We start from the raw sequence: 27170 nt of genomic DNA on the forward strand, positions 1-27170 counted from the left end.
CCAGGTGCTTTGTGTTCAAATCGGTTCTGATGCTGCCAGCTTCTGTGCTTTAGTGGGAAGAGGCTCCTGATTTAATTTCTGCTGTCCTGTCCACTGAGGGAGGAGTCGGGCTGCCACTTTACCATCACCTCTCATTTCCTCCTGGGAACCAGGGGTGGGCGGCATGAAAAGATGGGGCTTCTTCCCTGTCCTGGATTCACTGCACAAGGTGAGAACGGAGGTCCCCACCCCTGCCCCCAACACCAGCGCAGCTCCTTGTGTGGTGTCGGCAACACTCAGGCTTCAGCCCTGTGCTTCTGATTTGTGGACTTTGATGTCAGCAGGGGGTTATTTATTCTGTTTAGCCCATGCCAGATAAATGGTTTCTAGTGACCAAAAAAGAATCTGCTCATTTGCAGATGGTGAGGGAGGCCTATTGCTAAATTTATAATTTTCACTCATGGATTTTGTGTGTGTGCGCACGCGCACACACACACACACACATAGATATGCATGTATGCACATTGATATGTGTATGATAGTGTATCTGTGTATATATGTATCTTGTTTCTGTCTCTCAACATCCACACACGTATACAATCGTGCACCCTAAAATGTATTAGCCTGGAATTAATGATGATTTGGGAAGAGTTTAAGGGTTTATATGTGGGCCTTAAAGTACCTCTGCAAGCAAACATTTGGTAGGAAGTGATAAGCTGATGAAAATAAATTCTTGTATCCATTAAAGAAGATTCTCTTTGGATTTTGACTCGAAAACACTTTTAGAACCATTCTGAGTTACTTTACATTCCTGGAAATTACGTTTGTAATTTATGAAACCTTTCTTTTCACAAATTAGAGCATTCCTAATAAAAATAACAGCTGAGAGCAGCTCTCAGCCCCTGGACTGCCGGCCTAACAGACATCATCCCATATGATCATCATGAAGTCCTGTGAGGCAGTGTCATTATTACTGCAGGTTACTGATGAAACTGGGAGGTATTGAGTACCAGGTTTCCAGCCTGGCAGAAGCAGGCCCATTTGCCTAACTCTATGTCTTAACTCCTTGACTAAGTTCTCACGGTCAGTAGAAATTAATAAGATTTTACTTTCTAGGTTCTGCATATTTGGGTCCTAAAGTGAACATGAGGTCTTCACAATGGAGACATTGGGGGAGTCTGTGGCTTCATGGCCAATTAGGTTGCCTTTAAAAAAATAGACCACCTTTTCTCACACAGAGTGAGCAGTAAATCATTTCATGAACGACCTCGTCCACTTCCAACTGTTGACCTTAGCATAGGTGATGGTGTACATCTTCACTCTGTGTTCTGGAATATGTTTGTTGCTTAAAAGAGACAACATCTGGAGTGCCGAAGTTCACGTTGTATTCAAAGTCAAACTAAACTGAGGCCTTTATTTTCCATCAGCTGGACAGAGTGTTAACACGGAGCCAGCACGTGACCAGGGCCACTGAAAGGATCCTCAACAAGAGCCGTGACCTCCTGACGTTTACGGAGAAGCTGCAGGCAGACATCCAAGGTAGTGTCCTCGGAGCCTTGTCTGGCGGGTCTGGCTTCCTCGGTAGGAAAAGCTTATTCGCTTCACTCAGCACATGAGTAACCATGTCCTAGACTCCTAGACTGGACACCTGGAGCCTTCCCAGTGTCCACATCGTTGTCTTTCATTGAGAGTTTTATCTTTTAAAAAATGGATGTTTCCTTTTTTCTTTTCCACGTCATGCCGTACACTTCGGTCCTTAGTATCAAATAGATATGGTGCCTCTCCATCCATTATGAATTTGTCAAATGAACACTTATTAAACGGAGCACATTTGCCGAGTGGTGAGCCGAGGTCCAACAACAGACCACTAGAGAAGATGAGATAGAGCAGTTGATTGCTCGGGGGGGTCCAGCCTGAGGAAGTAGCCAGCCCATCTCAAGGGGCCACACGACGTGGTCAAGGCAGGGTGCAGGCAGAAAGTGGGAGTTGGTACCTGGAGTGCAGGCCTTTATTAGGGTCTGTGCGTGGAGAGCTTTGGGGTTCCTGGGCTAAGGCCAGATTGGCCAATCCAAAGCAAAAGAGCAGGGTTTTGGTAAGTCCCCAGGGACCTTATCTACGGGGCATGGAAGGGGAAGGTGCTGGGAGACAGGAAGACTGTCGATCACTAGGGCCATTGGGGAAGTCATATCTAGAACTTACATTTGCTTTGCCTCTGCGGCTGCGTCTAGGGCATATGCTTACATGAGGGGCCAGTGTTAGTTTAAGGTCCCTGAAGGCCACTTAGCTGAATGAAATGGACACAGAGGCAGCAATACCACAGAGTAGCTTAGCTAAACTCTCAACACCATCTCTCTGCCCAGAATAGGAGTTGATGGGATTTGGAGCTTCAGTGTGGTCCCAAAGTATGTCCTAATATCAGAGTAATTTACTCCCTACTCAACTGGGATGTCCCATCTGATCTGGCTTTTAGAATGCTACTGTCAGTTTTTTGGCTACCAGAAATTCTGGCTTTTCTTTTTGGGTTATGGTGTAAGGGCATAAAACGCGTAGACTCCAATACGAATCAGACTTTATAGGGCAAAAGGTAAGGGTATTATTAGAACAAACGACACATTTTTTAGAAAATAGTAGTATCGGGCTTCCCTGGTGGCGCAGTGGTTGAGCCCGCCTGCCGATGCAGGGGACACGGGTTCGTGCCCCGGTCCGGGAAGATCCTGCATGCCGCGAAGCGGCTGGGCCTGTGAGCTGTGGCCGCTGGGCCTGCGCGTCTGGAGCCTGTGCTCTGCAACGGGAGAGGCCGCGGCAGTGGGAGGCCCATGTACCGCAAAAAAAAAAAAAGAAAAAAAGAGTAGTATCAAGTACTGGTGGTTTGTTTCTGCAGTAAATATTACTGAGTGCTTCTACATGCAGATGTTCGTGCCAGGGGCAGGGAATGCTGCCGTGAGCATGGTAGGCACAGCCCCTGCCCTTACAGTTTATGGGTACTGGGGAAGCAGACATGAAATAAACCAGTAATCCCAAGTCCATGAGTGTTTTGACAGAGGATGTCCAGAGTGCATTGGGATATATGGGCTGACCTGGCCTGGCTAGAGGTTCAATCCAGTTTAGGTGAGCAGAGCAGGCCTTATTGGAGAAGGTTCTAAGTTTTTCCATTTTAGTACTGTCCATTTTTGAGAAACTTACTCAATGATTGATATATTTTCTCCGTAGAAATCATCGAAAGGGCAACAACTCTAAATCAGACCTTGGATGAAGATGTCCAGTTACCCAGTTCTACTCTTCAGAATATGCAAAAGAACATTACTTCATTGCTGGAAATCATTCAGAAAAGGAATTTCCTGCAGTTGCACCAAAATGCCACTCTTGGACTCAAGTAAGTGCCTGAATACCATTCATGACAACCAATTAGAGGTAGGAACTTGAAAGCTGAGGGGGAAGGAGGCACGTGGAGGAGAAGGAAAGAAAGCTCTCAGTGGGGCAGAAGGTCATAGGAGAAGAGCTGGGTGCTGGCCCCTCCACAAGAGAAAAGTGTGATCAGTAGAATTTCTATCTTTGCTATTATGTCATAGGTTCGGTTTTTCTCTGCGACCCTAAAACAGCATTTCTACTTTGTGTGAACAAAAAAAAAACCTCATGATACTGTCTTTCTTGAAGATTAAGTGTAATGCTGTAAACTCTCATGGAAGCAGACACAGGCAGTGGCTACCACTGAGGCTGTGAACTCTAGGACAGTTTGGCATCATGCCAGTTTAATTTAGCTCAGTCATGCACACTGTCATCAAAACCCATGATGTGAAATGACAGATCACAAAGAATTGTTAGACATGGTCACTAGGAGCTTGTAATTTGCTTTCAGGCTTTTTTCGTAGTATTTTCACACGGTAATTACTTGATGTAATAGCAAAGATATCTCTCTGCCAGGTTGTGATAAATGTCTTAAGTACTGGTTTAGTCACATAATACTCCATCAAAACTCCAGTCTCTATAGTGAGATGTTTAAACTATTTTTAATATATTTTACTATTTTAAATAATGTTGTAATGAACAACTTAGATAAGAATCTTTTTCTGTATTTCACATTATTATTTTATCAGGGTACATGTTAAGGAGTGAAATCATTTAGCCAAAGAGTTTGCATTTTGAGGATTCCCGACTTGCATTGCCAAATTATTTTCTAAAACGTTTTTAAAAACAACATCCACTTCTACCGGCACACACGGGAGAGCTGAGCTTAGACATCTTTTTTCATCATTGAATGGGATTTTTGACGTTGTTAATTTGTTCTGTGAGAAACAAAAGGAGGAACTTATGTTGCATGGGATTTGGAGAGGGGACTCATAATCTAATTACTAGAACATTTGTTAGGGCCCAAGAAGGGCCCTGAGAGGACTATGGACTGGTCGAGGGGGGCTCAGAAGTGGGCGAGGACCCAGGGGATGGGGAAGGGGCCGCCATCTACAGAGCACCTCTTCTGTGCTGGGTGGTGTAGACTGCACCCCTCATGGACTGCAGGGGCTCATCCCTGCCACCTTGTTAGGTGGGAAATATCCAGCTGGAGAAACTGAGGCCCAGAGAATATTAGTAGCTTGCCCCACGTGCAGGACAATATGAAATCTGGCTACACACCTAAATCTGTCTGACATTAAACCGTTATTTTCCAGCCCTAAACAACAGGAAGTACACTTTAGACCCAGTCCATAGAAGATGGGTGGGTGGAATTTCCATGGTCAGCTCAGAGACCATGGCTGTGTACCTACACTAGATTGTAATCACCTCTCCCTGACCCAGCCCCTCCCCTGCATCCTCCCTTCACTGGATGCATGGTGTGGGGACCCCCACAGGGAAAGGCTCATACCTCCATGCAGGTGGTCCCAGGACCCGCCTGCAGTTGAGGCAGCCACCCCAGGGCACCCTGCTCTCTCCCCACCTTCCTCAGCTCCCCACTGCCTCCTGGACAACATGTAAACATCACGTATTCATTCCAGCCTCCCTCTTCACTCACCATCTCCCCCCATCCACCCGGCTCCAGCTCATCCTAGGCTCAGGGTCCTCCCAGCACCACACGTGGTCGGTCATCTCATTCATTCTCTCCCTCGGCTGCACGTCTCTCCCTCAGATGGGGAATCCCTGCAGATCCCAGGAGTCATTTTGCAGGGGTCCTCCCCCCACCAGTACCTTCCACGGTCATGTCATTCGGTCAATAAAGTGGATTGAGCCCACAGGTGTCCCGCATTGTGCTAGGACTTGGGGACACAAAAGAGAACAATAAAGCCTTTTGCCCACTAGGAGCTCACAGTCCAACTGGGAAAAGTTGACTTACTGAGTAGCAGTTGAGAGGAATGGGAGAAGGCAGGGGGCCCTCTCCCCACCTGTGCCCCCTGACCCTCGTCCCCACTAGGCCCTCCTTCTGTCACCCTTTCTCTGTCATTGTAGCTCTTCTATTTCTATTTCGAATTAAGTTATTAATAAGATTCTTAAACTCTCTAATTTGTAAGTTAAATTATTACTACTGAGACTTTTATTTTAAAAAGATTTTTAAATGCATTCTTAGGCCTCCACTTTCTTCCATAGATAATCCGTGTACTTAAGTCATTTCAAATTTCATGGATTATTTTAGGACTTATTTCTCAGCCTTTTTATTATAATTCTTAGAAGATTGATAATTTATGCTGAAGTACGGCAATCCTGTAAGTGAGAGTACTTGGCACACAACCTAGTTGCTTATTGTGCATGTGTCAGGGTCCCCAAGGCCACCTCCACATTCAGAGTTTCACCAGGACTCCTGTGACTCAGGGCTGAGATTTCCTAGAGTGGCGTATTAAGGATGCACCGCTGGATCATGAGGAAGATGCAGGGGAGCTGGGAGGAGCCCATGCAGGCTCCCTACACTCTCTCCATCCCAGGAGGGACCACGGAGCACACTCTCCCCCCAGCAATGAAAATGCAGCAGCTTGTGTGTGATGCCCAGGGAAGCCCATAGAGTTCAGCATCTGAGGTTTTCAGTGGGGGCTGGTCCCATAGGCTCCCTCTGCCCAGCACATACCCACATTCCAGACTCCCAGGAGGGAAGCAGGTGTTCAGCCTAAACCACATTGTTTGCACAAACAGTCGAGGCAGTGAGCCACCCTTATCAGTCAGGGGACAGCGGGAGCACTTGCAGACGCCAGCCGAGGGCCAGCCTGGCAAGCAGGCCTTTCTAAGGGTAGCCAACTCCGGCCTGCTATCTTTCCCTTTACCGCACCCTGTAAATTATCCTTTGTAGCTGTGTTTCCCAACTGTTTTCCACGCAGGTGTCCCCACACCATTCAAAAGATATTTCAGTAAAGAAATGTGTCCTGTGCCTAGATAATTTGGTAAATGCAGTGTCTTAAGGAGAGACAAGGTCTTTACTACAAGTCTTCAGGCTGATGTTTCAGGATCTCCAAAAGGAGCCTGGAGAACACAGCTAAATGTACTGCAGCACGCAACCCTTTCTCATGGAACTTGCTTACCTGTTCACGGCACTAGTGTTGTGGAGAAACGCAGTTTGAAAAACACTGTTTTACTGTGTTAACTAAATAAATTTTACAAGAAGAAGCTAAGAGTGCTGAGGGCTTTTGTGTTTTTTCTTTTTAGTCTTTCAAGTCACTGCTGACTATATCATTTCATCTGATCACAGTTTAGGTGGTAAATTCATTTCATAGATGAAAACTTGACCTCTATATTTAAATTTCTTTGAGAGATATCTTCTTTAACAATGTGAATTGACAGATTCATGGCCACATGTTAGGAATATATTGGATTTATTTGTGTGTTTCCCATGTGCTCTTTTTGGTTCTTGTTGCCTGTATCATAATGCAACATCTTGCTATCATTTTTATAATCATTAAAAATCATAAGAATGTTCAAATCATTCCTGATAATGCTCAATGATGTCAGAGTTCAAATATGTATCTTTGGAAAATGTTTTTTTGTGGTGTTTAGCCCAGCGATCTGATGATATGTGAAAGCTAAGGGTGATTTACAAGGCATTTTCCATGAAATTTTTCAAAGTTCTTCTGACAAATTGAAGCAAGAAGTTAATGGGATATATTCAACCACTGCAAAGTTCTGTAGTATGAAAACTGTATCATTCTATAGAGCTTTAAGTTTGATTGAAATAGCAATTTACAAAAGAATAGGGGAAAATATCTTTCGATTTCCTAAAGCTTGCTTTTATCAGTGGTACAAATTATATCTTTATTGGCAATTTGGATTTGAAAGTTTTTATAAAATCTGTTTTTTAACTAGCTGCAGAAAAACTTTTATGTTGTATAAATACACTGGTAACTTGAGAGCAAATCACTGAAGAGTCTCCTTTTTTCAATTTCTGGCCATATTATAATGAAAGATTTCAGTTGCTGTCACTCACAGACTATGGTCCCAATTTTCTGAATCAAGATTCACTGAGATGGTTTCTTTTAATTCCATTACTAAAATACGTTAGTAAGTTTGTGAATAAGGAGAGTTTATTAAGGATAAAATGTAAATCTGCCATACTAATAGCTGTCTTAGAAAAATTGTTTCCCTTTTTAGGAGATTACAAGGTACCACTTAGGACGTCACAAAGAAACTCAGAACGATTATGTAAAAGTCTCTTCCACTATCGGGGTCAGGGGGAGTGGTGGTGGGATGAATTGGGAGATTGGGATCGACAGATATACACTAATATGTATAAAATGGATAACTAATAAGAACCTCCTGTATAAAACAAAAAGTTTCTTCCACTATCATTTCAATGATACGAGCTTTGTTGTTCATTTCTTACCATGTGAGCCGTCTATTATTTTCCCAGGGCTGCTGAAGATTTATTGTCACAAATACAGAAAAATTACCAGAAACCACAGCAAGAGTTGGAGGTGTTAAAAGAAGCAGCAAGCAGCCTCCTTTCAAGACACAGCAGTAAAATGCAGGCCGCAGAAGAGCTCCTGAGGGAGGCAGAGAGGAAGACCCAGGAAAGCAGGCGCCTGCTGTTCATTGTCAGGGCCAACCTGCGAGAGTTCAGCGTGAGTCTTACCAGCTCTCTCCCCATTAGAGCTGGTACCACATTCTCCCATGTAAATGATACCAGTCTTAGCTTCTTAAAAACTGAGCCCCGGGGCTTCCCTGGTGGCGCAGTGGTTGAGAGTCCGCCTGCCGATGCAGGGGACACGGGTTCGTGCCCCGGTCCGGGAAGATCCCACATGCTGCGGAGCGGCTGGGCCCATGAGCCATGGCCGCTGAGCCTGCGTGTCTGGAGCCTGTGCTCTGCAACGGGAGAGGCCACAACAGTGAGAGGCCCGTGTACCGCACAAAAAAAAAAAAAGAGCCCCGAAGGCTAACTTCAGCACATAGTGTCAGGCACCGCGGTTCAGAAACCGACTTGCTTTTATGAAGCATCCTTAGAGGTGATTTTTGCTACAGGATAAAAAGCTGCGTGTTCAAGAAGAACAAAACTTGACGTCAGTGCTAATCGCAGAAGGAAGAGGACTGCTTGATGCTGCCACTGCACCTGCAAATGCTTCAGGAAAGGCTCTAGCAGTAAGTCCCAACTCAGCACAGCTGCAGTACCCAAAGTTTCCAAAGAATCTTCCCACGTCTCAGATACATTGTTAAATAGTTGCACATGTAGTCACAATGTTAATTTCTCTATGTAGCAGTTAGAGCATCACCGGGATGAGCTGCTTCTATGGACTGCCAAAATCAGGCACCACGTAGATGACCTGGTCATGCAGATGTCCAAAAGAAGAGCACTGGACCTTGTCTACAGAGCGGAGGATCATGCCACTGAGCTCCAGAGACTGGCAGGTGCTCTGGACAGGTGAGACCACACCTTGCAGGAGTTCTCAGGTTGTGATCTGTGGATCAGAGAGAAAAAGCATGGCTATTTTGATCACAGTGTTGAGTGAAATTCTTTTTTTGTCTAAAAATGAAGACTTCTCTTTTATTTCCATGGCAAGGAGGATTTTCTCCCATGTCTGGTAACGTGGTTGACCATCAGCAGGACCGTATGATGGAAAAATGCAAACTGAACCAGATAGGAATGAAAACAAATACTATGCTCTGATATCAAGCCATCGAGGCCTTAAGTATCTACCTGGTGCTCAGGACTTTATTGTTAGGTTGCCTATGGACAGAACCAGATATTGATTTATTTTTATACATCTTGTCTTCTTGGACCTTGTGATCCTGCGGGCTTTATGCGTGGATGCAGGTAGTGGTTGCCCGTCCCGGGCTATTAGAAGTGTTGGGAATCTATTTTCCAACTACTGAAAGATACCATCTCCATTACTTTCTACTACCTGAAGGTCTACCATTGTACTATCATAATTTTAACATATATTTTTGGATATTTGTCAAATATATCCTCAGCTTGTTAGAAATACCTTTAAATGAGAAGCACAGCTTTAGGCCAATGGTTCCCAAATTGTTGCAGCAATACCCTGGGGAACTTCAAAATACTGATGCCTGTGTCCACTTGCCTCTCTCCCATCCCCCGAAGACTGTGGGGTGTGAGCTGTACTTTTCCTTTTTTTTAAGATACTCAGGTGACCTAATGTGCAGCAAATGAGGGAATCGGGGTTTTAGGCCTTATCAGTGATTTACACAATATTGTTAGTTGGTACATTTATTTCTTTTAGAATCTGTTATAAATTATGAGTGGAAAAAGTCTGGACACACTAGAATATGTGTGTTTCTGTGTGTTGGGTGTGTTTTGTGGAAGGAGAAAAATAAATATTTTTCCAGTTTGAGGAATGCTGCCATAAAAGATTAGCCCACACAATGAAAGCAATTGAAAACGATGTATTGAATAACATAGACTATTGCTTAAATTATGTGTTGCATTGAGCACTACCGCCTGTGTCTGCCATCGGAATCAGAAAATGGAATTACATACTCATTTCTTCTCCTTTTTTCATCTTTCATCGTTTCCCAAAAGACAAAAGAATGTTCTGATTACAGGCATAGTTACAACAAAATCTTTATTACTTAGTATGAGTAGTAAAAGTAATTTGGTATGATACGTAAAGTTAAATAACATTATTATCTTTTATTTATAAGTCACTGAATTTTGCCAGTGAAGTAGTAACAAGTAATAACTGCTGGTGTCTGGTTTGGGAATCACGCAACTCAATAACCTCGGGAAGAAAATGAAGCAGGTTACTCAGCAGGCAAAGATGTGTCAATTGTCAGATTTCATTTTGAAGCTAGAGTGAGCTGGATGAAATTGCACCATTACCAGCTGGCAACTTCTTGAGTGATTTGCCCACTTACAAGAGTAAAGTTCAGATGATTGAAATATTATCTGATGCTCTTCCAAAACCCCTAGTGAATTTCCTCAAATCGGTCTATACTATTTGAGGAATAAGATTCAGCATCCTCATATATGCTTAGGAAAGCCTTTTTTGTTTTTTTTTAAATTAACACATGCCGTAGCAGGAGAGATTACAGCCAATGCAAACATGCAGCGGCACCCCAGACACACGCAGGGGGTTTGAACAGAGATCAAAGAATGGATGGTTTAAAAGATGGGACACAGCAGTCGTCTCTTCTTTGGGTGTTAATTAAACAGCAGTTCTTAGTGTTATCACTTCTTAAGATTACTTTTGGAGTTCGAGGGGAATCCACATGTTGACATGAAATCCTGTCTTCCTCGTTGATGATAATTCTCTAAGGGGGAAGAAACTGGAAGGCTTTTAAGAATAGTGGGGTAGTTCAATTTAGTTGATCATAACATCTCTAAATATGTTGATTTCACAGTGGCCTTGGAAATGTTAGTCACGTGTCCCTAAATGCGACCAGTGCAACCCATGTCCATTCCAACATCCGGAGCCTGATTGAAGAATCAGAGAAGTTGGTGAAAGATACTCTCAGGACTGAAAGAAAGGCGAGCGTGGTAAGAAATGCCCTGGGGGCTTCCGTGTGTGCCTTCCTTTTCTGGGCACTGTGGGGCAGCGATCCTGCCATGAGGTGCTTGAGCAGACATGCAGTGGCTTAAATCTATGCTTGTCAACATTCTTTTTCTGGTGGGATCTGTTTAAGGCTTCTGTCATCATGTGATGTAAGTTTTCATTTCCTAAGTCATAAATAATTCTTAGAACAAAAATGATAATGCTACTTGATATCCACTTGAGACAGCTTTTCTTACCTGTGGTGAAGATCTGCATTTAATGGCTGTTTTTGTGTTTATAGATTTAAAAATGGCTGTGTTCCTTCTCTTCAGCCACAAACTGGAACATATATTAAACATAAGATAGGACAGTTTAAATTGTCCCTGCCTGTTATCTCGCTGACTTCCTTGTTTGGAACTACACTGGAGGCTATTCTGATAGAATGGAATTGCTTTCTCCACCTCCGCCCTGCCCTCCAGTTGCTATGTTTAAATTGTTCTGTTTTACAGGCCTCAGAATCTCTTGTTTCTAATGGGAAAGCGGCTCTCCAGCGCAGTGCTGAATTTCTAAAAGAAGGCAATAGCCTGAGCAGAAAGCATGGAGGTCAGTTTCCAGCTTGGACTGTGTTGATATCGGAGTGATTGTGGACACATCTCTGAACATACTTCCAGAACATTCATCTTTCCTGGAGCAATTTGAAGCTTAACATTTCTTTGTCACAATAATATTCCAGTTTCCTATCATAGACACATCATATAATTTTTATTTTAGTGATATCTCATTTAATGTGCAGTCCCCTCCAATCTTCCATAGACTCGATAATCCTTCCGTGAGAACCAAAATCTCTACTCGCTGCTTTAGTGCCTGAGCCCTGGCTGTTCTTCATAGCGTTTGTCAGGTTATCTGTGATTTCATGTGCTTCTCTATTCATCTCTCAGGGTTTCACAGTTTCTTGAAGAGATGTATTATGGTTTGTTTTTTTTTTTTTTTGCGGTACGTGGGCCTCTCACTGCTGTGGCCCCTCCCGCCGCGGAGCATAGGCTCCGGACGCGCAGGCTTAGCAGCCATGGCTCATGGGCCCAGCCGCTCCGTGGCATGCAGGATCTTCCCGGACCAGGGCACGAACCCGTGTCCCCTGCATCAGCAGGTGGACTCTCAACCACTGCGCCACCACGGAAGCCCAAGATGTATTATGTTTGATTCCTCTTGTGTCTTCTTCATAGGGCTAATGTAATGTTAGACTCGTGATAGGTTCTTATTAAATAATTACTGAATTAAATCATTATTGATTTATCTATTTAAAAAAATACCTATGCAGTTTCATTTTTCCCAAGAGTTTCAGTAAGCAGTTTTGGCATATGTAAGAGTTATCCAATAAGCATAACACAAAATGGCAGAGGAATCTGTTGTGTAAGAGAAACATACAAGTTTTATAACGTATAGTGTACCTGTCACCTTAATATACTCTAATACAACAAAAATATTGTCTTTTCCTATGGGAGTAAATGGTGGGCCATAAACAAGGCTCATACCCCTTAGACTACTTCCATGTCCAGTCCTGGACCCTTCCACAGCCAAGGGCTTGGATAGGTGCATATTTTTTGTTTCTTTGTGAGTGGCACAATTTAGAATTTATGTTCATCTCAAAATATAAAAAGTCCCTAATTCTCAATCATAAAGCTTTAAACACAAACTCTAGTATCGCTGCTGATGGGCGGTAGCTTTACTTTACATAACTAAAGGGGTTTTGTAGGCCACAAAATAGTGAACTTTCTGGCAATTAAAATTTTATGCAGAACCATCATGTTCATCGTGGATTTTATCAATAATTTATTTTTTAACCAGGTGTTCAGAATCCAAATGTGATTGTGTATTATGAACAGCAATTTTAAAAGTAAAAGCTTTGATCCAACAGCTTTGATCAAACATGAAGGAGGACGAGTTGAGTGCCTATTGGGTGGTCAGAAGGGAGCAGGAAAGTAGGGGAGGGACCCTGGCTGAGAAGCAGGTGGGGGACTGAGAAGAAGATTCCAGAGCAGGAGCCCATGTTTGGGGTCTTACAACCTAGGGGACAAAGGTGGCCAGGACTTGGGTGTGGATAGGAAGTTAGTAAGTCTGATTAAGACTGAGTGACTTAAACACGGCCTTTCACCCTAGAGCTCTAATTAAATTGGACACAAATTTAGGAAGAAATGTTAGTGCGAAGGGAAACAAAGTAGAAAAGATGATCAAGTAAGCCCCAAAACACACAATTTTTATAATGAGTGGTGGTAAGTCTTGCTGGAAAAACTTTCAATATTTGGGGTCTCTGTAGAAAGCTGCTGATTTTATCGATGGGTCAGGAATGATAAAGCTCTCATCTAGGCAACTTTTTAGGACTAGCCTAAAAGGGAACACTTTTTCCCCTTTGAATAGGTATCGCGTTGGAACTGAGTGAATTGAAAAATACTGCAAAGAGATTTCAAGAGAATGCTGATAAAATTACTAAGCAGACCAATGAATCACTTTTGATACTTAGAGCAATTCCTGAAGGTAAGTGGAAGGGGGGTTCTTGATTTAATTAATATCTTCTTATTGCAAAACCCTTACACATGAGTGTGAGGAAGACCTGCCTCAAGTCTGATGGAGACCCCTCACCCGAAATGAGGCCAAGATTGGTAGAGGAATATGGTTTGGAAGTGAAGATCATTATGTTTTTTATAACATCAGAACACCTGCATTGAAGTAGTAGAATTATACCTGAAAAACAAAAGCCTTAGATTCTTTATGCTACCGTATTAATTGCTTACTTTTAAAATGGGCCTGAGATGAAAGAAGGGCCATTCAAAGAAGCAAGGAGGTAAAGAAGCTGGAATGTTCCTGCTTTAGGGGGAAATGCTAGATTCATTACAAATGTGGGAAATTAGAGAATTCTTGCTTGGAAATTAAAGAAATCTTCCTTTGTGAGGCGATAAGCATTCTAAAATAGATCACTTGAATATTGATGGTTTGGAAATGCAGTGTTCATTAAAATTTTTAATAGGTTAACTTTTTAAAAGTATAACAGGCGAGTTGTGCTGCAGTGATTTATTTTACACTCCTTCAACCTTTTCTTTTTTTTATAAGATTATTTTAAAAGTCTTATAAGATAGCCAAACATCTCCAAAGTTCTTCCGTCTGCTGGTTCATCTTATAAGCATGAAAGTTACCGTGGGGAGCTGGACTTGCGGTGCTTTGGACTGACTTAAATCAATGGAACATTTTCTGATATGGAAATTTCTTTTGCTCTTATTTATCTGTTTTTAAGGATACATGGTGTATGTTGATCAAGCACTCAAAAATAACTTTTTATTTGGAAGCAATTTCCAACTTGCCAAAAAGTTGCAAGAAGAGTAAAAAAAGAACACCTGCATACCCTTCATCCAGCTTCTTCTAGTGTTAATCTTTGCCCCGTTTGTGATTAAACACTTTAAAAATGAATACGAGTGCCTTTAAAAAAACCCATCCCCCAGATTTTCTAGAATAACTGAATTCCACTTTATCTTTAGTGACCGTTTAGTTTTTACTGCACTGTTATTTCCAGCAGCCAGTTGATGTTGTGGGCAGGTACACTTCCTCTAGCCTAGGATACTTCCATGTCACTTACAGATTTAAATTCCCAAACCTTCTTATCTAGACGCAGAATGATTTGGAGATGGCGTTAATGACCATGAGAAGGGAGTGATAGGAAAGGGACCAAAGAAAGAAGTTTAGATTATTAACATGTAAGACGCTGAGCACATGGCATCTCATTGTGTATTGAAATCATATTTCAATACAAAGGGTTGTCATCAAAAGTATTTCGTTCATCCATAAAAGGAAGCAGTAGAGCGTATGATATGCAGCCTTAATATTGCCATTAAAAACAGAAGCCCCCTTTTGTGTTCAACAACCAGCAAAAAATTCTGTAACATGTGTCTATGTGAAATTACATTTGTTGTGGGTTTTTGGTTTTCTCTGTGTATAACCACCAGAATGCATGCTTGCGTATAAATTTATTTCAGGTGTCAGAGACAAAGGCGCCAAAATCAAAGAGCTGGCCACATCTGCAAATCAGAGCGCTACGAGCACTCTAAAGAACGTCGTGGGATTGGGCCAGAAGCTGTTGAATACGTCCACTGACCTGTCCAGGGTTAATGCCACGTTACGAGAAACAGAAGAACTCCTCCGTGACTCCTCAGTGACCAGTAGGTCGTGGTCTCCCCTCCCATTAGGAAAGTCTGCGTCGAGCCGTTTGAGTTTGCCAAGGGCACAGTGGTGCCTTGTTCACAAACAGCAGTCCTAAAAAATAAAAATGCACCAACATCTGGATTTGCACTTACAAAAAGAGAAGGACCTTGATGCCTTGTGCTGGTGCATTTTTCATATATTTACCAAAATGCCAAGGATTTGATTATTAAGATATTCTGGTTTATCCAGTGCATTAATAATGACCAATTCATTTCTCTCGTTTCCTCCCTCCTGCCAACTTTCTCGCCACCTCATATTTTAGCTTTGTTGGCTGGAAGAAAAGTCAAAGATGTGGAAACACAAGCGAACCTTTTATTTGATCGGCTGAAGCCTTTGAAGATGTTAGAAGAGAACCTGAGCAGAAACCTGTCAGAAATCAAACTGCTGATCAGCCAGGCCCGGAAGCAAGCAGCGTCTGTGAGTGCCCAGCACCCCTGCAGCTGAGGCTCCTGGAACTGCAAGTCCCAGAGGCCTCCTGTGCAAAGGGCCTTCGGCCACACTTTCTACTAACCAGCTCTCAGTAACCCCTGATTCCTCACAGCCTTGTCTCCAAGTATATTTAAAGCCGTGTTTTATATATATTTACCTAAGTATATTTAAGTCTATTTAATTAGTCTCATTTTCTTTGAGTCTTGCTTTTTTCGATGTGTTTCAGAATGTTGTTAGCAAAGAGATCTCTGTGTCCTTATGGACATTTATCATCGTGGCCTAGATTTATAGATCTGCACCAATTAGCTAGATGGTGCAGAACACATTAGGCCTGAGCGTCAGCATCCCTGTAAGTCTCACTGGTTGCGTATGGTGCTATTTCCATCATTTTACCAACTTTGTGTTCATAATCCAAGTACTCTTCAGAAGGTTCATACAGTGTGGGCCTCCTCTCTGTGATTCTGACAAAACAGCTTGAACTGCATGAATGCTGCACAAATCCAGGTCACTAACTGCATAAAACACACAATTTGAGAGACTGCTTCCTGGTCATCCTCAGCACATGGCATTGGCTGTGCACCAAAGGAGAGGCATTTCAGGGAAATAAGACTTGAGAGAATATCATTTGTCTTGATCCTGGGGACCTGTAGACAATAGATGTGACCTCTGGTCTAAAGAGTATCTTCCTGAAGTTTCTAGCCAAGAAAAAGGAGTTCTGGATTCTTTGATCCCTGAGTGACTTCACTTTGGGAAAAGGGCTGTAGGTTTACAAGAGCTCTGGTTTCCATCTGTTTTAGTTCCAGTCACCAAATAAATGTAAACCCGATGGATGGTTCCAAGTGCTCTGGTTAATGTAAACTTATAATCTTGAAGGTTAATACAAGGATTATATGCAAGTAATTACTTATCAGAGAAATATGTAAGTGAAATAATTGCTCTATAAATATTTGCTGAGTAAGTAGATCAACCCTCCATTTATTCCATACATGATCATCAAATGTCCTGTGTCAGGTATAAGATTCCAAGGTGATTTGGATAAGCTCCTTGTCTTTAAGGAATTAAATCTCACATGATAGAGTTCCCAACATAAAATTCCCTTTTAAAACCTGACTGACTTTTCCACATTAAAATATTTTACCAAATAAAATAAGTTTCAGCATCATCTGACTTTCACCTTGTGAGACACGAAGCATTGTGCATCATCCAGAGAGGAAACCTGCTAGCAGTGACGATCTGGAACAGAATAGCACCGTTCAGCGCCAGGCGTGCTGCCACCGTGTGGCCCTACATGATTTTTAGGCACTTAGGGACACTTCCGTTTTCCTTCTACAGATCAAAGTTGCTGTGTCTGCAGACAGAGACTGTATCCGGGCCTACCAGCCTCAGATTTCTTCTACCAACTATAACAGCTTAACACTAAATGTGAAGACAAGCGAACCTGACAACCTTCTCTTCTACCTGGGGAGTAGCATCAGTGTGAGTATGACCCGCAAAAGCAACGCTGAGTCTCTTAGGGACAGAGTATATTTTCTGAATCGGTTAAAAAAAATAGGGCCTTTGTGAAATCACTAATTCTTGTATGAGAACTAATCTTTTGCTAAACTGGTAACATTAGATTAAAAATAATCAAACTACAGAACTGAATGCCCATGAGGAGAAGAGTGGCATTTATGAAAAGTACCTCCCTCTGCCATCTTAACTGTGAGCTGTGGGACAGAGCTTTTCTTAATGTCTCCTGTGACCTCCGAAGCCACGGAGTTATGCTTTGGGTCTGTGGACATTGGCCGCTGTTACCAGGAGTGGAGGTGTGCACCTCAAGGGGCATATCAGAATTGCCAAGCTTCCCCCCAGGCTATTCCACCCAGCGAGACTCCCAGGGTTCCCAGAGGGCATGTCCCCTATGGAAGACTACTGATTCATTTGACTGTGTCATTGGGAACAGGTCAGAGCCCTTGGGTATGTTAGGGCAGAAAATATTAGCAAGCGCAAATGCCATCGAGATGTCTTCTTAAGATACAAGGTGCAAAGCACAGGTCAGTCCGTGATGTACGATTTCATGGCTCCTGTCTCGCTGTACATCTCACGTTCGTGCATTGCCTTCTCAGACCGGGCAAACAAACAAGTGCAATGCCTCCCCTCATGACCCCGGTAGAGGCTGGTAACCGCCAGCAAGTTTTCTTGGAGAACTTCATGGGAGGCTTCATGGAGGGCTATGCTGGGCAAGGGTGGTGGGCACTGATGGCCAACGGTGGCCACCATCTCCAGTACCAATACTCCAGGTCATGCTCCAGCTCCAGGGAGGGGAGCATTTAAAGACAAAAGACGATCTTTTTTGTTTTCTACTTAAAAAAAAATTTTAAAGTAGAGAAAATGCTGTAAGAATCATCTTTTAAAGTGTTTTGGTGGTCATGCACACAGTCTGGCGTGTGAACTCATCCCAACTCATGCCCTGCACCCCAGGCTGACTTCCTGGCAGTGGAGATGCGGCGAGGGAAAGTGGCCTTCCTCTGGGATTTGGGCTCCGGGTCCACACGTTTGGAATTTCCAGACTTCCCGATTGATGACAGCAAATGGCACAGTATCTATGTAACCAGGTAGCAGAGAAAGTTCTCTCTGAGCGTCTCGCATCTTATAAGTAATTACATGTTTGTAATATCATATAACTGTCTTCGAAATTTCTGGGAAGTCAGTGAAAGGATACTTGGTTTAGATTATAGAAATAATTTTTTTCATTATTACAGAAGAAATAAAGTTTGTTAGCAAAACCAACAATCAGAAGAAAAAAGTTAAAAGTTTATGTTGCCTTTAGAATGTTAGGTCCAAGTCTGAGGCAGCCAACTAAAATGTTTGCGCCCCAGCAGAGGGGAGTAAAGTGCAGCGTGGTGGAGATGCCACGTGGCTGGCAGTGGTACAAGTGGGACAGAAGATGAGGGTACAAGTGGGGATGCGTTTTCTCAAAATTCAGGCACGAAGCAAAATTCTTCCTTTTAAAGGCCCTCTCCAGAGGCAACTGCTGTTAAGTGGCTGTAGGTATAGCTTTCTTTTCACTTTTCTGTAATATCACAGTTGGCTGGTGATGGTGTGTTATTGGAAATTTCTGATTTTTACTTTGTTATTTGAAAAAATAGGGTAATGATAAAGGCAGTAGACCGTTCCAAATACATTTAGTTCATTATCTGAAACTATTTTAAGCAAGGAGGTAACATGATGGAATTTATGTTTTAAGAAGAAATACTCCACAAGATTTTGGAGTGCAAACTAGGGGCAGGATGGGCAAGACTGGAAGCAGGGAGACCAGTTGGAGACATGGGCAGAAGCAGGTGGAGGCTGTGTGTGAAACAGATGTGTGTGTATGTGGACCAACTTGCAATTCTGCAGGTGCTCTTTTTGCAATTCTGTGACCCTTAGGTTTGGAAACATTGGTTCGGTGAGTGTAAAGGAAATGAGCGCATCTCAAAAGCCACCACCAAAAACAAGTAAATCCCCTGGAACAGCTAATGTTCTGGATGTAAACAATTCAACACTAATGTTTGTTGGAGGGCTTGGAGGACAGATCAAGGTAACCTTCTGAACGTTCATCTTAACAGTGCTGATTGGCTGATTTTACCAACGTAGAAAATGAATATGTTTAAACTTTTGAAAATATTCTAGGCAGATGAAGATTTTCCTGCTTCTGTTATTTTGTTTAAGGACAGTTCATCTGCAGAGTTGGGTTGGTTTTGTAAAGGATCATGCTTAATAGATAGCATAATGGAAAAGAAGCCAGTGGTTCATTTTATTATTTGGTTTTTTTCCCCAATAATAAAAGAGGAAACTCAATATTCCACATGAATTTCTGTAAACTCCCTTTATCTCTATTCTGACTCTAGTGGTGGACTAATACTAATTAGCAGTTAGCAAAGGAGCCCATCGTATATTTTATTACATCAGTTACCCTCTCACCCAATAAAGTTCACTCACCTGGACTTGGTTCAGTGCTCTGAAATGAGAGTAAGGGTCCCAGTTCCCGGCAGGCCCTCACCACTGACCACATTCTCTGGGTCTCTTTCCTCATTAGTTAAAGGGCCTTCTCTCCAGTGACCCTAGTAACTGACCTGACCTTTGAGATCTTGTCCTGCTGTGTTGATTCTAGGATTCCAATTGATAATTGGAAGGAAGTTCAGTGATTACAGACTGGTCATTTTCCTGGATGTTGTTTTCTCAAAATTTGGATCTGTTAGATTTGAGCTCCCAAGGAGGAGTTTTGTGCACTTAGAGAATATATTTCTTTTCAACAAATATACTTGGATTATGTTTGTTTGTTTGTTTACATTAGAAGTCTCCTGCTGTGAAGGTTACTCATTTTAAAGGCTGCATGGGAGAGGCCTTCTTGAATGGACAGTCGATTGGCCTATGGAACTATATTGAAAGGGAGGGAAAGTGCCACGGCTGCTTTGGAAGGTAACGTGCCCCATGAGTAACACATAAGATGCTAACATGCACGGTAACAGTGTCCTGGGAGGAGGTTAGAGTTGCAGCATTTCCCAAACTCAGTTGACCCTGATCTCTTTTTAAAAAGGAGCATTCCAGAGCTGTTTATGTTCCATAGAACATACTTCGCAAGTGCTGAAGTAGACACAAACAGGTGCTTTATGTCTACATTTGTAAATGGATTAAAACTGTCTTCATTTTAGATAAGTGCCCCTACCTACTAGCCAAAAACTTTAGCTCAGTGAGTTAATAAACTACTTCTAGCAACGGAATCCATTTGAGCGGGCCAGTAATTAGAATTCATTGCGCTTTTTACCTTTGTGTGTAATTTTCCATTATTAAATCATTAGCATGGTCCATTGATGTCCTTTAGATTTAAAAACTTTTTTTCTTAATATAATCATTTACCTTTAACTTTGATTTATATTACCAAGTAAGCTAACTGATTTTTTTTTATTCTTCTTTGAATATACTTACACTTCTCTAACATGGTGTCAGCATATGTTTATAATTATGAACAATCTCTCAGATCCTTCAAGGATAGTATAAAATAAACCATTGATTCTAACAGTTCACATCTAAATATGGGAAAAAAACTTCCATTTAGTCAACAGGCCTTTATTCTTTTTTTTTTTTTTTGCGGTACGCGGGCCTCTCACTGTTGTGGCCTCTCCCGTTGCAGAGCACAGGCTCCGGACACGCAGGCTCAGCAGCCATGGCTCACGGGCACAGCCGCTCTGCGGCATGTGGGATCCTCCCAGACCGGGGCACGAACCCGTGTCCCCTGCATCGGCAGGCGGACTCTCAACCACTGCGCCACCAAGGAAGCCCAGGCCTTTATTCTTGTGTTAGTTTTGAGAGGCTGTTGCAATAGAGCATTGGCTGCATGGCTGACCTTGACCGGACAGTCATCTGTTTCTGGGCCCTCTGCTCAGTACTGGTGATGGCAAGATCAGTCACCCAAGCTTATCTCCTTCAATGTCTCATGGTCTACGGAAAATTACCTAAAATACTTTTTTGTGGTAACATAAAAAAGAGCTCTGCGCTGTAGGGGCGATGGTAGGTAGAGCATCCTGGGCGTGGGGCCCGAGTGATGCCTCCTCACTCACGGGACAGCTGCACGGAGTCTGACAGGTCCCTATCTCATGGGTGCCAGCTTGGATCAGAGCAGTCTAGTCATTCTTCCAGGGTCACGGGGCTGAGAGCTGGGAGGGAGGGCGTCTGCCCGGTCCTCCCGACCGCAGCGCTCCCCCCGGCCTCCCATAAATGCTGGGCGCTGGAGGAGAGCCAGCCATGAAGTGCTGTGGCAGACCCTTTGTCATTTGTCCCGGCCTCTTACCCAAGCAGGGGCCTGGAGCTGCCTTCCTGAGGCCCAGCTGGGGAAAGGCATATGGGCCTCATGGTTATAGAACGGAAGTCTGACCCACAGGGGACGAGCCCCAGAAATGTGCCGCTGACCCGAGGGATGTGAGCCTTCTCAGGAGAATCGCATTCAGTCATCATTTCCTTTGCATTCATCCCTCTTGGTGGCCACCTGACTGGGGCAGGCCCTGCTGAAGGAGAGAAGCCAGAAGCAAAGACTCAACCTTCCTGAGAACAGAGAACTCCTGAGTTCTGGGGAGGGAGAGGGCAGACGGATTTCTGGAATTTCGTTTGAAACCTGGCTTTGCATTTTCTTGTGTGTGTTCTTGGGCAAGAACTTAATCTTTGAGGCTCAGCTTTTAATAGGCAAAATGGGACCCCACTAGGACCTCTGAACACAGTACAATTCTCAGAGCTAAACCAGAGTGAACATTTGCTATGTACCAGGCACCGTTTAAAGAACTTTACATGTATTAAATCATGTATAGCTCTTCCAGAGAGGTTCTAGTGTTACCCCTATTTTACAAATGAAGGAAATGAGACACAGAGGGGTTAGGTAACTTCTCTGAGGTTACACAGCTAGTAAGTTGGGGAGCTGGGATTTGAACCCTAGCAATCTGGTTCTGGAGTGTGTGTCCTTAGCTACATGAAACCGGTTGCCAAAAGATAAAGCAATGGGACATGCTTCTAGGAGGCCAAAATTTTAAGGATTAAATAATTGAGAATTAGGCCACAGTTTGTTTATGCAGAGTGCATTTCCTTAAAGTTATACTTCCTTATAAGAGATCTCAAGACGGAAATTTTTAGAAAAAGCAGGACTGTAGAAAGCTATAAATTTGAAACCTCAGGTTTTACAAAGCACTGCTACATTTTGTTTTGTTAATGGAAACAATTTCACTGTTGGGTTATTCTGTTCCTGCTTGGAGATGTGACACAGAGTGGTTATTGCACCTTCAGCTGGGAAAAATGCAAATTCTTACCCCAAAACACCCTAATCTAATTCACTTTCGAGCCCTATGACGTTCCAGAAAAGTACTTTTTGAACATAAGAATATGTTCTAAGTACTTTGTACCTGAAGAGTGAATCAAGTCAGCTTTTTGAGACGTTGGGAAAACTGGAAAACACTTATCTAAGAAGTGCTGGGGTCCATGGTATGTAACTGCTGTAAGCTTATCCTGCAGATTTTTGAGATTCTTTTTTGTCAATGATATTTTTGCAAACTGATCCTTTTGGCACATTGGTACATATTTGTTTTCCATCATTAGTCCAGTTTAGTTGAATTAGTTAAAAACGAGCATAAGGTGATACATGCCAGTAAAAAATTTATTCTGAAAGTGCTGGAATTAAGAAAGGACATTAAAGGAAACTAGACATTAAGGGACATCAAAGTCACATTAAGAGAATTAGAACAAATGAAAATCTAGTCACTAAGTAGAACTATTTATAGCAGTAATCCATCCTTTGAGGGAATTTCTTTTTACTACAGTGAACACTGCCCATGTTAACTTTCATTTCCTTACAAGGCAACTGGGTGCTTGTCTCGCATGATCTCATGGGGAGCATATTTTAAGATATTATGACTTACACTTGTTATCAAATTATGGAAATAAATGCTCTATCACGACTTTTGTGAGGAAGAACTCAGTAGAAGTATCATGTATTCTATTTAACTGCCTTCCTAAGAACGAATTGTATTTCACCTTCTGTCCTTGCAGCCCCCAAAATGAAGGTGCTTCCTTCCATTTTGATGGGAGTGGGTATTCTGTCGTGGAGAAGATGCTCCGGGCTACTGTGACGCAGATAATTATGCTTTTTAGTACCTTTTCACCTAATGGGCTGCTTCTCTACCTGGCTTCAAATGGCACCGTAAGAGTCTGTGGGGCCCTGCACCCTACTGTGTGTATACAGTTGGATTGCTATGAGGATATTTATGTTTGATGATTGTTTTATGAGCACATGCTAGGATAATATATACGTATATATGCCATATCAGTCCCCCTTTTTAAATGATTTGTCAGTACAAAATTACTGAAGAATGTTTGGAAAATATAGAAGCATATCAAGTAGAAAATAGCTTCCTATCATTATAAATATCAGTTGAACATTTATTATTAAATTTTGAGCTTGAATAAGATGTCTTGTTTTACTCACTCTGACCACCTTATTTGAATTCCATTGCAGGAAGTTCATGTTCTTATTTTTATCTTAAGTGCTGCTGATTTTTCTCAATCTTCTAGTTTTATTTTTAGGATTGGCCCAGTTGTCAATCTAAATGAAAAAAATAGAGATTCCATTTCTCTTCCTGCATTGTAGATTTTGATGACCATGAGTTTATCTGACATATGTCTGTATATTATTCTAGAAAGCCTTTGTGGACACTTTTAATTTTGGACTGTTGGGCCAGATCCTGTTTTCTTAGTTTGACTGTAGGAGGTTTCCGCCATCCCTGACTTGAAGAGAAAGGAAATATTGTGATAATAATGGAGCCTTGGGTAACTTTTCTTTATTACAGAAAGACTTTTTATCCATCGACTTGGTCGACGGCAGAGTTAGAGTTACAGTTGACCTGGGTTCTGGGCCTCTTGCTCTTACTACTGACAGACGCTATAATAATGGAACCTGGTACAAAATTGCCTTCCAGCGAAACAGAAAGCAAGGTAAATGCACAGGTAGACGGACGGAATGCCGGTCGCCCTCATAGGAATAGAAATCTTTCCAAGGTCAGCAGTCTTTTTTTACTTTAGCTTTCTAGGTATGCTTAAATGATATTCTAATCAAAAGCCATTGTTTTCTTTGGAATACTGAGCACCAGGATTCACATTTTGCTGGAGGAATATTCTAATTCTCTGTCTATGGTTTCCAAATGCATTATTTAACGTTAAATGCTGAATTGGAGTCAAGGATAAAATTGATTCTGTTTTCTTTGACACACATACTGCTACCATTTAGCATGTATATTCTGGATTTATTGACTTTTGTAAAGAGGGTTTTCATTTTTAACAGTCAAGAACATCCCCTGGTCAAATTTGCAGAATGTAAAAGAATATGTCTTTGTAAATGACCTTTGTTAGACGTCTGTGTTTACTTTATTGTAGAAAATGACTCATTTTCTTGTCTATTCCTCTTGATCTTCTCTAGGACTCCTAGCAGTTATTGATGCATATAACACCAGCTACAAAGAAACCAAGCAAGGGGAAACTCCAGGAGCATCTTCTGACCTCAATCGTCTAGATAAGGATCCAATTTATGTGGGTGGATTACCTAGGTCAAGAGTTGTAAGGTATGATATCACATTGCAGAATTTTCATGTCCCTAATTACCAACTGCCTTAGTTTCCGTAACAAAGTTCCACAGACTGGGCAGCCTAAACAACAGAAATGTGTTCTCTCACAGTTCTGGAGGCTACAGTTCCAAAATCCGGTGTCAGCAGGGCCACTTCCTTCTGAGGATTGTGAGAAAGAATCTGTTCCATGCTTCTCTCTGAGCTTCTGGTAGCTTCAGGCATTGCTCAGCTTGTAGGTGGCATTCTTTATCTGTGTGGACACGCTGTCTTCCCTCTGTGTGTGTCTCTCAGTGTCCAAATTTCCCCTTTTTATAAAGATACCAGTCATACTGGATTAGGACCTACCGTACTGACCTCACCTTAACTTGATTACAACTGTAAAGACCCTATTTTCAAATAAGGTCACATTCACAGGTACTGGGGGTTAGGATTTCAAAATCTTTTGGTCGGGGTGGGGAAACACCATTTAACCTATAACGTTCTGTTTTGATTAGTATGCCATATAATTGGGAAGTAAAGAAAGCCTTCTGCAATAGAACTTATGATTTTCTGTTTATTGCCTATAAAACATCTAAAAATTGTTACTGTGCAATATTTGGAGACCCACTTTCCATCACACGTCACTCTCCTGTCCAGACATTCTAGAGTGGTAGAATCTTTTTGGTGACAAAAAGAAAGGAATCATGCTTCCTGCAGACTTATCTTGATTCCCCTTTTGGTGATTAGAATGAATAATGTATGTGAAAGTTTAAAGACCAGCATCAGCAAGTTGGATTAAAGGTAGCAGAGGAGAGATGCACTGATTCTTGTTCTTGTTTAGCTTTGTGACTTTAATAATTTCATAAACTTTCTGTAGTTTACTGTCCTCAGTTTTGTAATTTTGGACTGGGGACAAAGTAAGCTCTAAGTTTCACACCATTATAAAAAAGGCATATACGGCCAACAGTCAAGGCAGCCTAGCTTCCAGGGAGTGGAATCACCAAATGTCCAAACCGAGTCACTCAGCCCCGTGGTTTTCAAATGTATATTTGTAGCAGTACCTCATCTTCAAGCCGGGTTCTTATACAGAAGTGCAGCCACTCCAGTTGCTATGGGTTGAGCAGCCCAGAATCCACTTCCTGACACACCCCCTTCTCTGCCAGAAATGTGTGAAAGTTCCAAGGAACATAGTTTACAACCACAGTCACCCACCTTCAGGGTCTTGGAAATAAATGTCCCAAAACTTCAGCGGAGTTGGTCGCTTGTCCCAGGTCTTACCCCTCTGCCAAGGCAGAGCCAGGACTGGAAGCCTCTCCCTTAATCCCTGATTACAGATGTCATTCCTAACACAGTGGCATTGGGGATGTTTCTGAGGTTACAAGCTGTGTTGTAATTCATTTGTTCTTTACCTAAATGGTACACAGCGTAGACCCTGGAGAAAAGGACAGAGTCCCTTTACTAGGAAGACATCTCAAATCACAGACTTTCATGATAGATGGGTCTCGGGTATCATCGGGGCCAGTCTCCTCATTTACAATGGAAGAAACTGAGATTCGGAAAGGTTGAAATTTGCCCTAAATCATGTGGTTTCTTAATGGCCGACAGCTCATTGCATAGCACAGAGAAAAAGTGAGATATGACATGTAGCAAGAAGCCATGTTCCTGCACAGTTCTCCTGTCACTAGCTGATGCTTCAGGGTGTAACTGGGAGATGTTCAGTAGTCTCATCATTTGGAAATGTTAGCCTGAGTACACTGAAGCTCACCTCACCCAGCAGAGTGGCGATTTCTGTTAATAAAAATATGGAATTGGCTTAGTATCAAAGAAATAAGGGTTCTGGATAATCCCAGACTTCACCAAATGCAGTTATTTCCTTCAGGAGGAAGTTCATGAATATGTGGTATGGACAAGAGCCGATGCTGTCTCTAACCGAGATCCTGGGAAATCACATTGCCCACACTTGCCCCCGTGGGAGGTGAATGTTTGCTCTACACGGAGACTGAATTGAAATCTAAGTGCTATAATTTCCTTATGGCAGTGCACTGTCTCTCTTATAATTAGCCTCTGTTTTAGTGAGTATATCTAAATGGTACTGACTATAATAGTTTCCCTTAAAATATTAAGCATGCTTTTATCTAGGTAGCCATCTAGGTAATCAGCCTCATAAATTCAATCCCTTTCTTTAGTCCTAAGGAGAGTACGTGTTTGACCTGAATTCTCACCATCAGTAGTCTTGTTAGAGGGAGACCTAGACATTTATGAGAATGACACAAGGAAAGAGATCTTTCTTATTTGTAGGTCCATTTTTATTTCTTCTTTCAAAACTGGAGTTATAAAATCCAATTTGGTTGCTGTTGTTCTCTTGCCCTTCCCTACAGGAAAGGTGTCACCAGCAAAAGCTACGTGGGCTGTATCAAAAACCTGGAAATATCTAGATCGACCTTTGATTTACTCAGAAATTCCTACGGAGTGAGAAAAGGCTGTATACTGGAGGTGGGAAGTGTTTTATTAATATTGGGATGAGTTTCTA

General features: G+C 42.3%; 1 protein-coding gene across 1 annotated transcript in view; it reads left to right on the top strand.

Moving 5' to 3' along the window:
• LAMA1 (laminin subunit alpha 1) overlaps positions 1-27170 on the top strand; it is a 149718-nt gene that overhangs the window by 97601 nt on the left and 24947 nt on the right. Inside the window, exons 35-52 of the mRNA XM_019920618.2 lie at positions 1407-1518; positions 3190-3352; positions 7793-8003; positions 8401-8517; positions 8634-8797; positions 10738-10873; positions 11378-11471; positions 13284-13400; positions 14891-15073; positions 15379-15533; positions 16878-17021; positions 18006-18139; positions 18954-19104; positions 19861-19985; positions 23094-23244; positions 23891-24035; positions 24517-24658; positions 27019-27133. Coding sequence (XP_019776177.2) covers positions 1407-1518; positions 3190-3352; positions 7793-8003; positions 8401-8517; positions 8634-8797; positions 10738-10873; positions 11378-11471; positions 13284-13400; positions 14891-15073; positions 15379-15533; positions 16878-17021; positions 18006-18139; positions 18954-19104; positions 19861-19985; positions 23094-23244; positions 23891-24035; positions 24517-24658; positions 27019-27133 — 2559 coding nt within the window. The remainder of the gene's footprint in view (positions 1-1406; positions 1519-3189; positions 3353-7792; positions 8004-8400; positions 8518-8633; positions 8798-10737; positions 10874-11377; positions 11472-13283; positions 13401-14890; positions 15074-15378; positions 15534-16877; positions 17022-18005; positions 18140-18953; positions 19105-19860; positions 19986-23093; positions 23245-23890; positions 24036-24516; positions 24659-27018; positions 27134-27170) is intronic.

This window comes from Tursiops truncatus, chromosome 13 (genome assembly GCF_011762595.2).
Source record: "Tursiops truncatus isolate mTurTru1 chromosome 13, mTurTru1.mat.Y, whole genome shotgun sequence".
Classification (NCBI taxonomy): Eukaryota; Metazoa; Chordata; class Mammalia; order Artiodactyla; family Delphinidae; genus Tursiops; species Tursiops truncatus.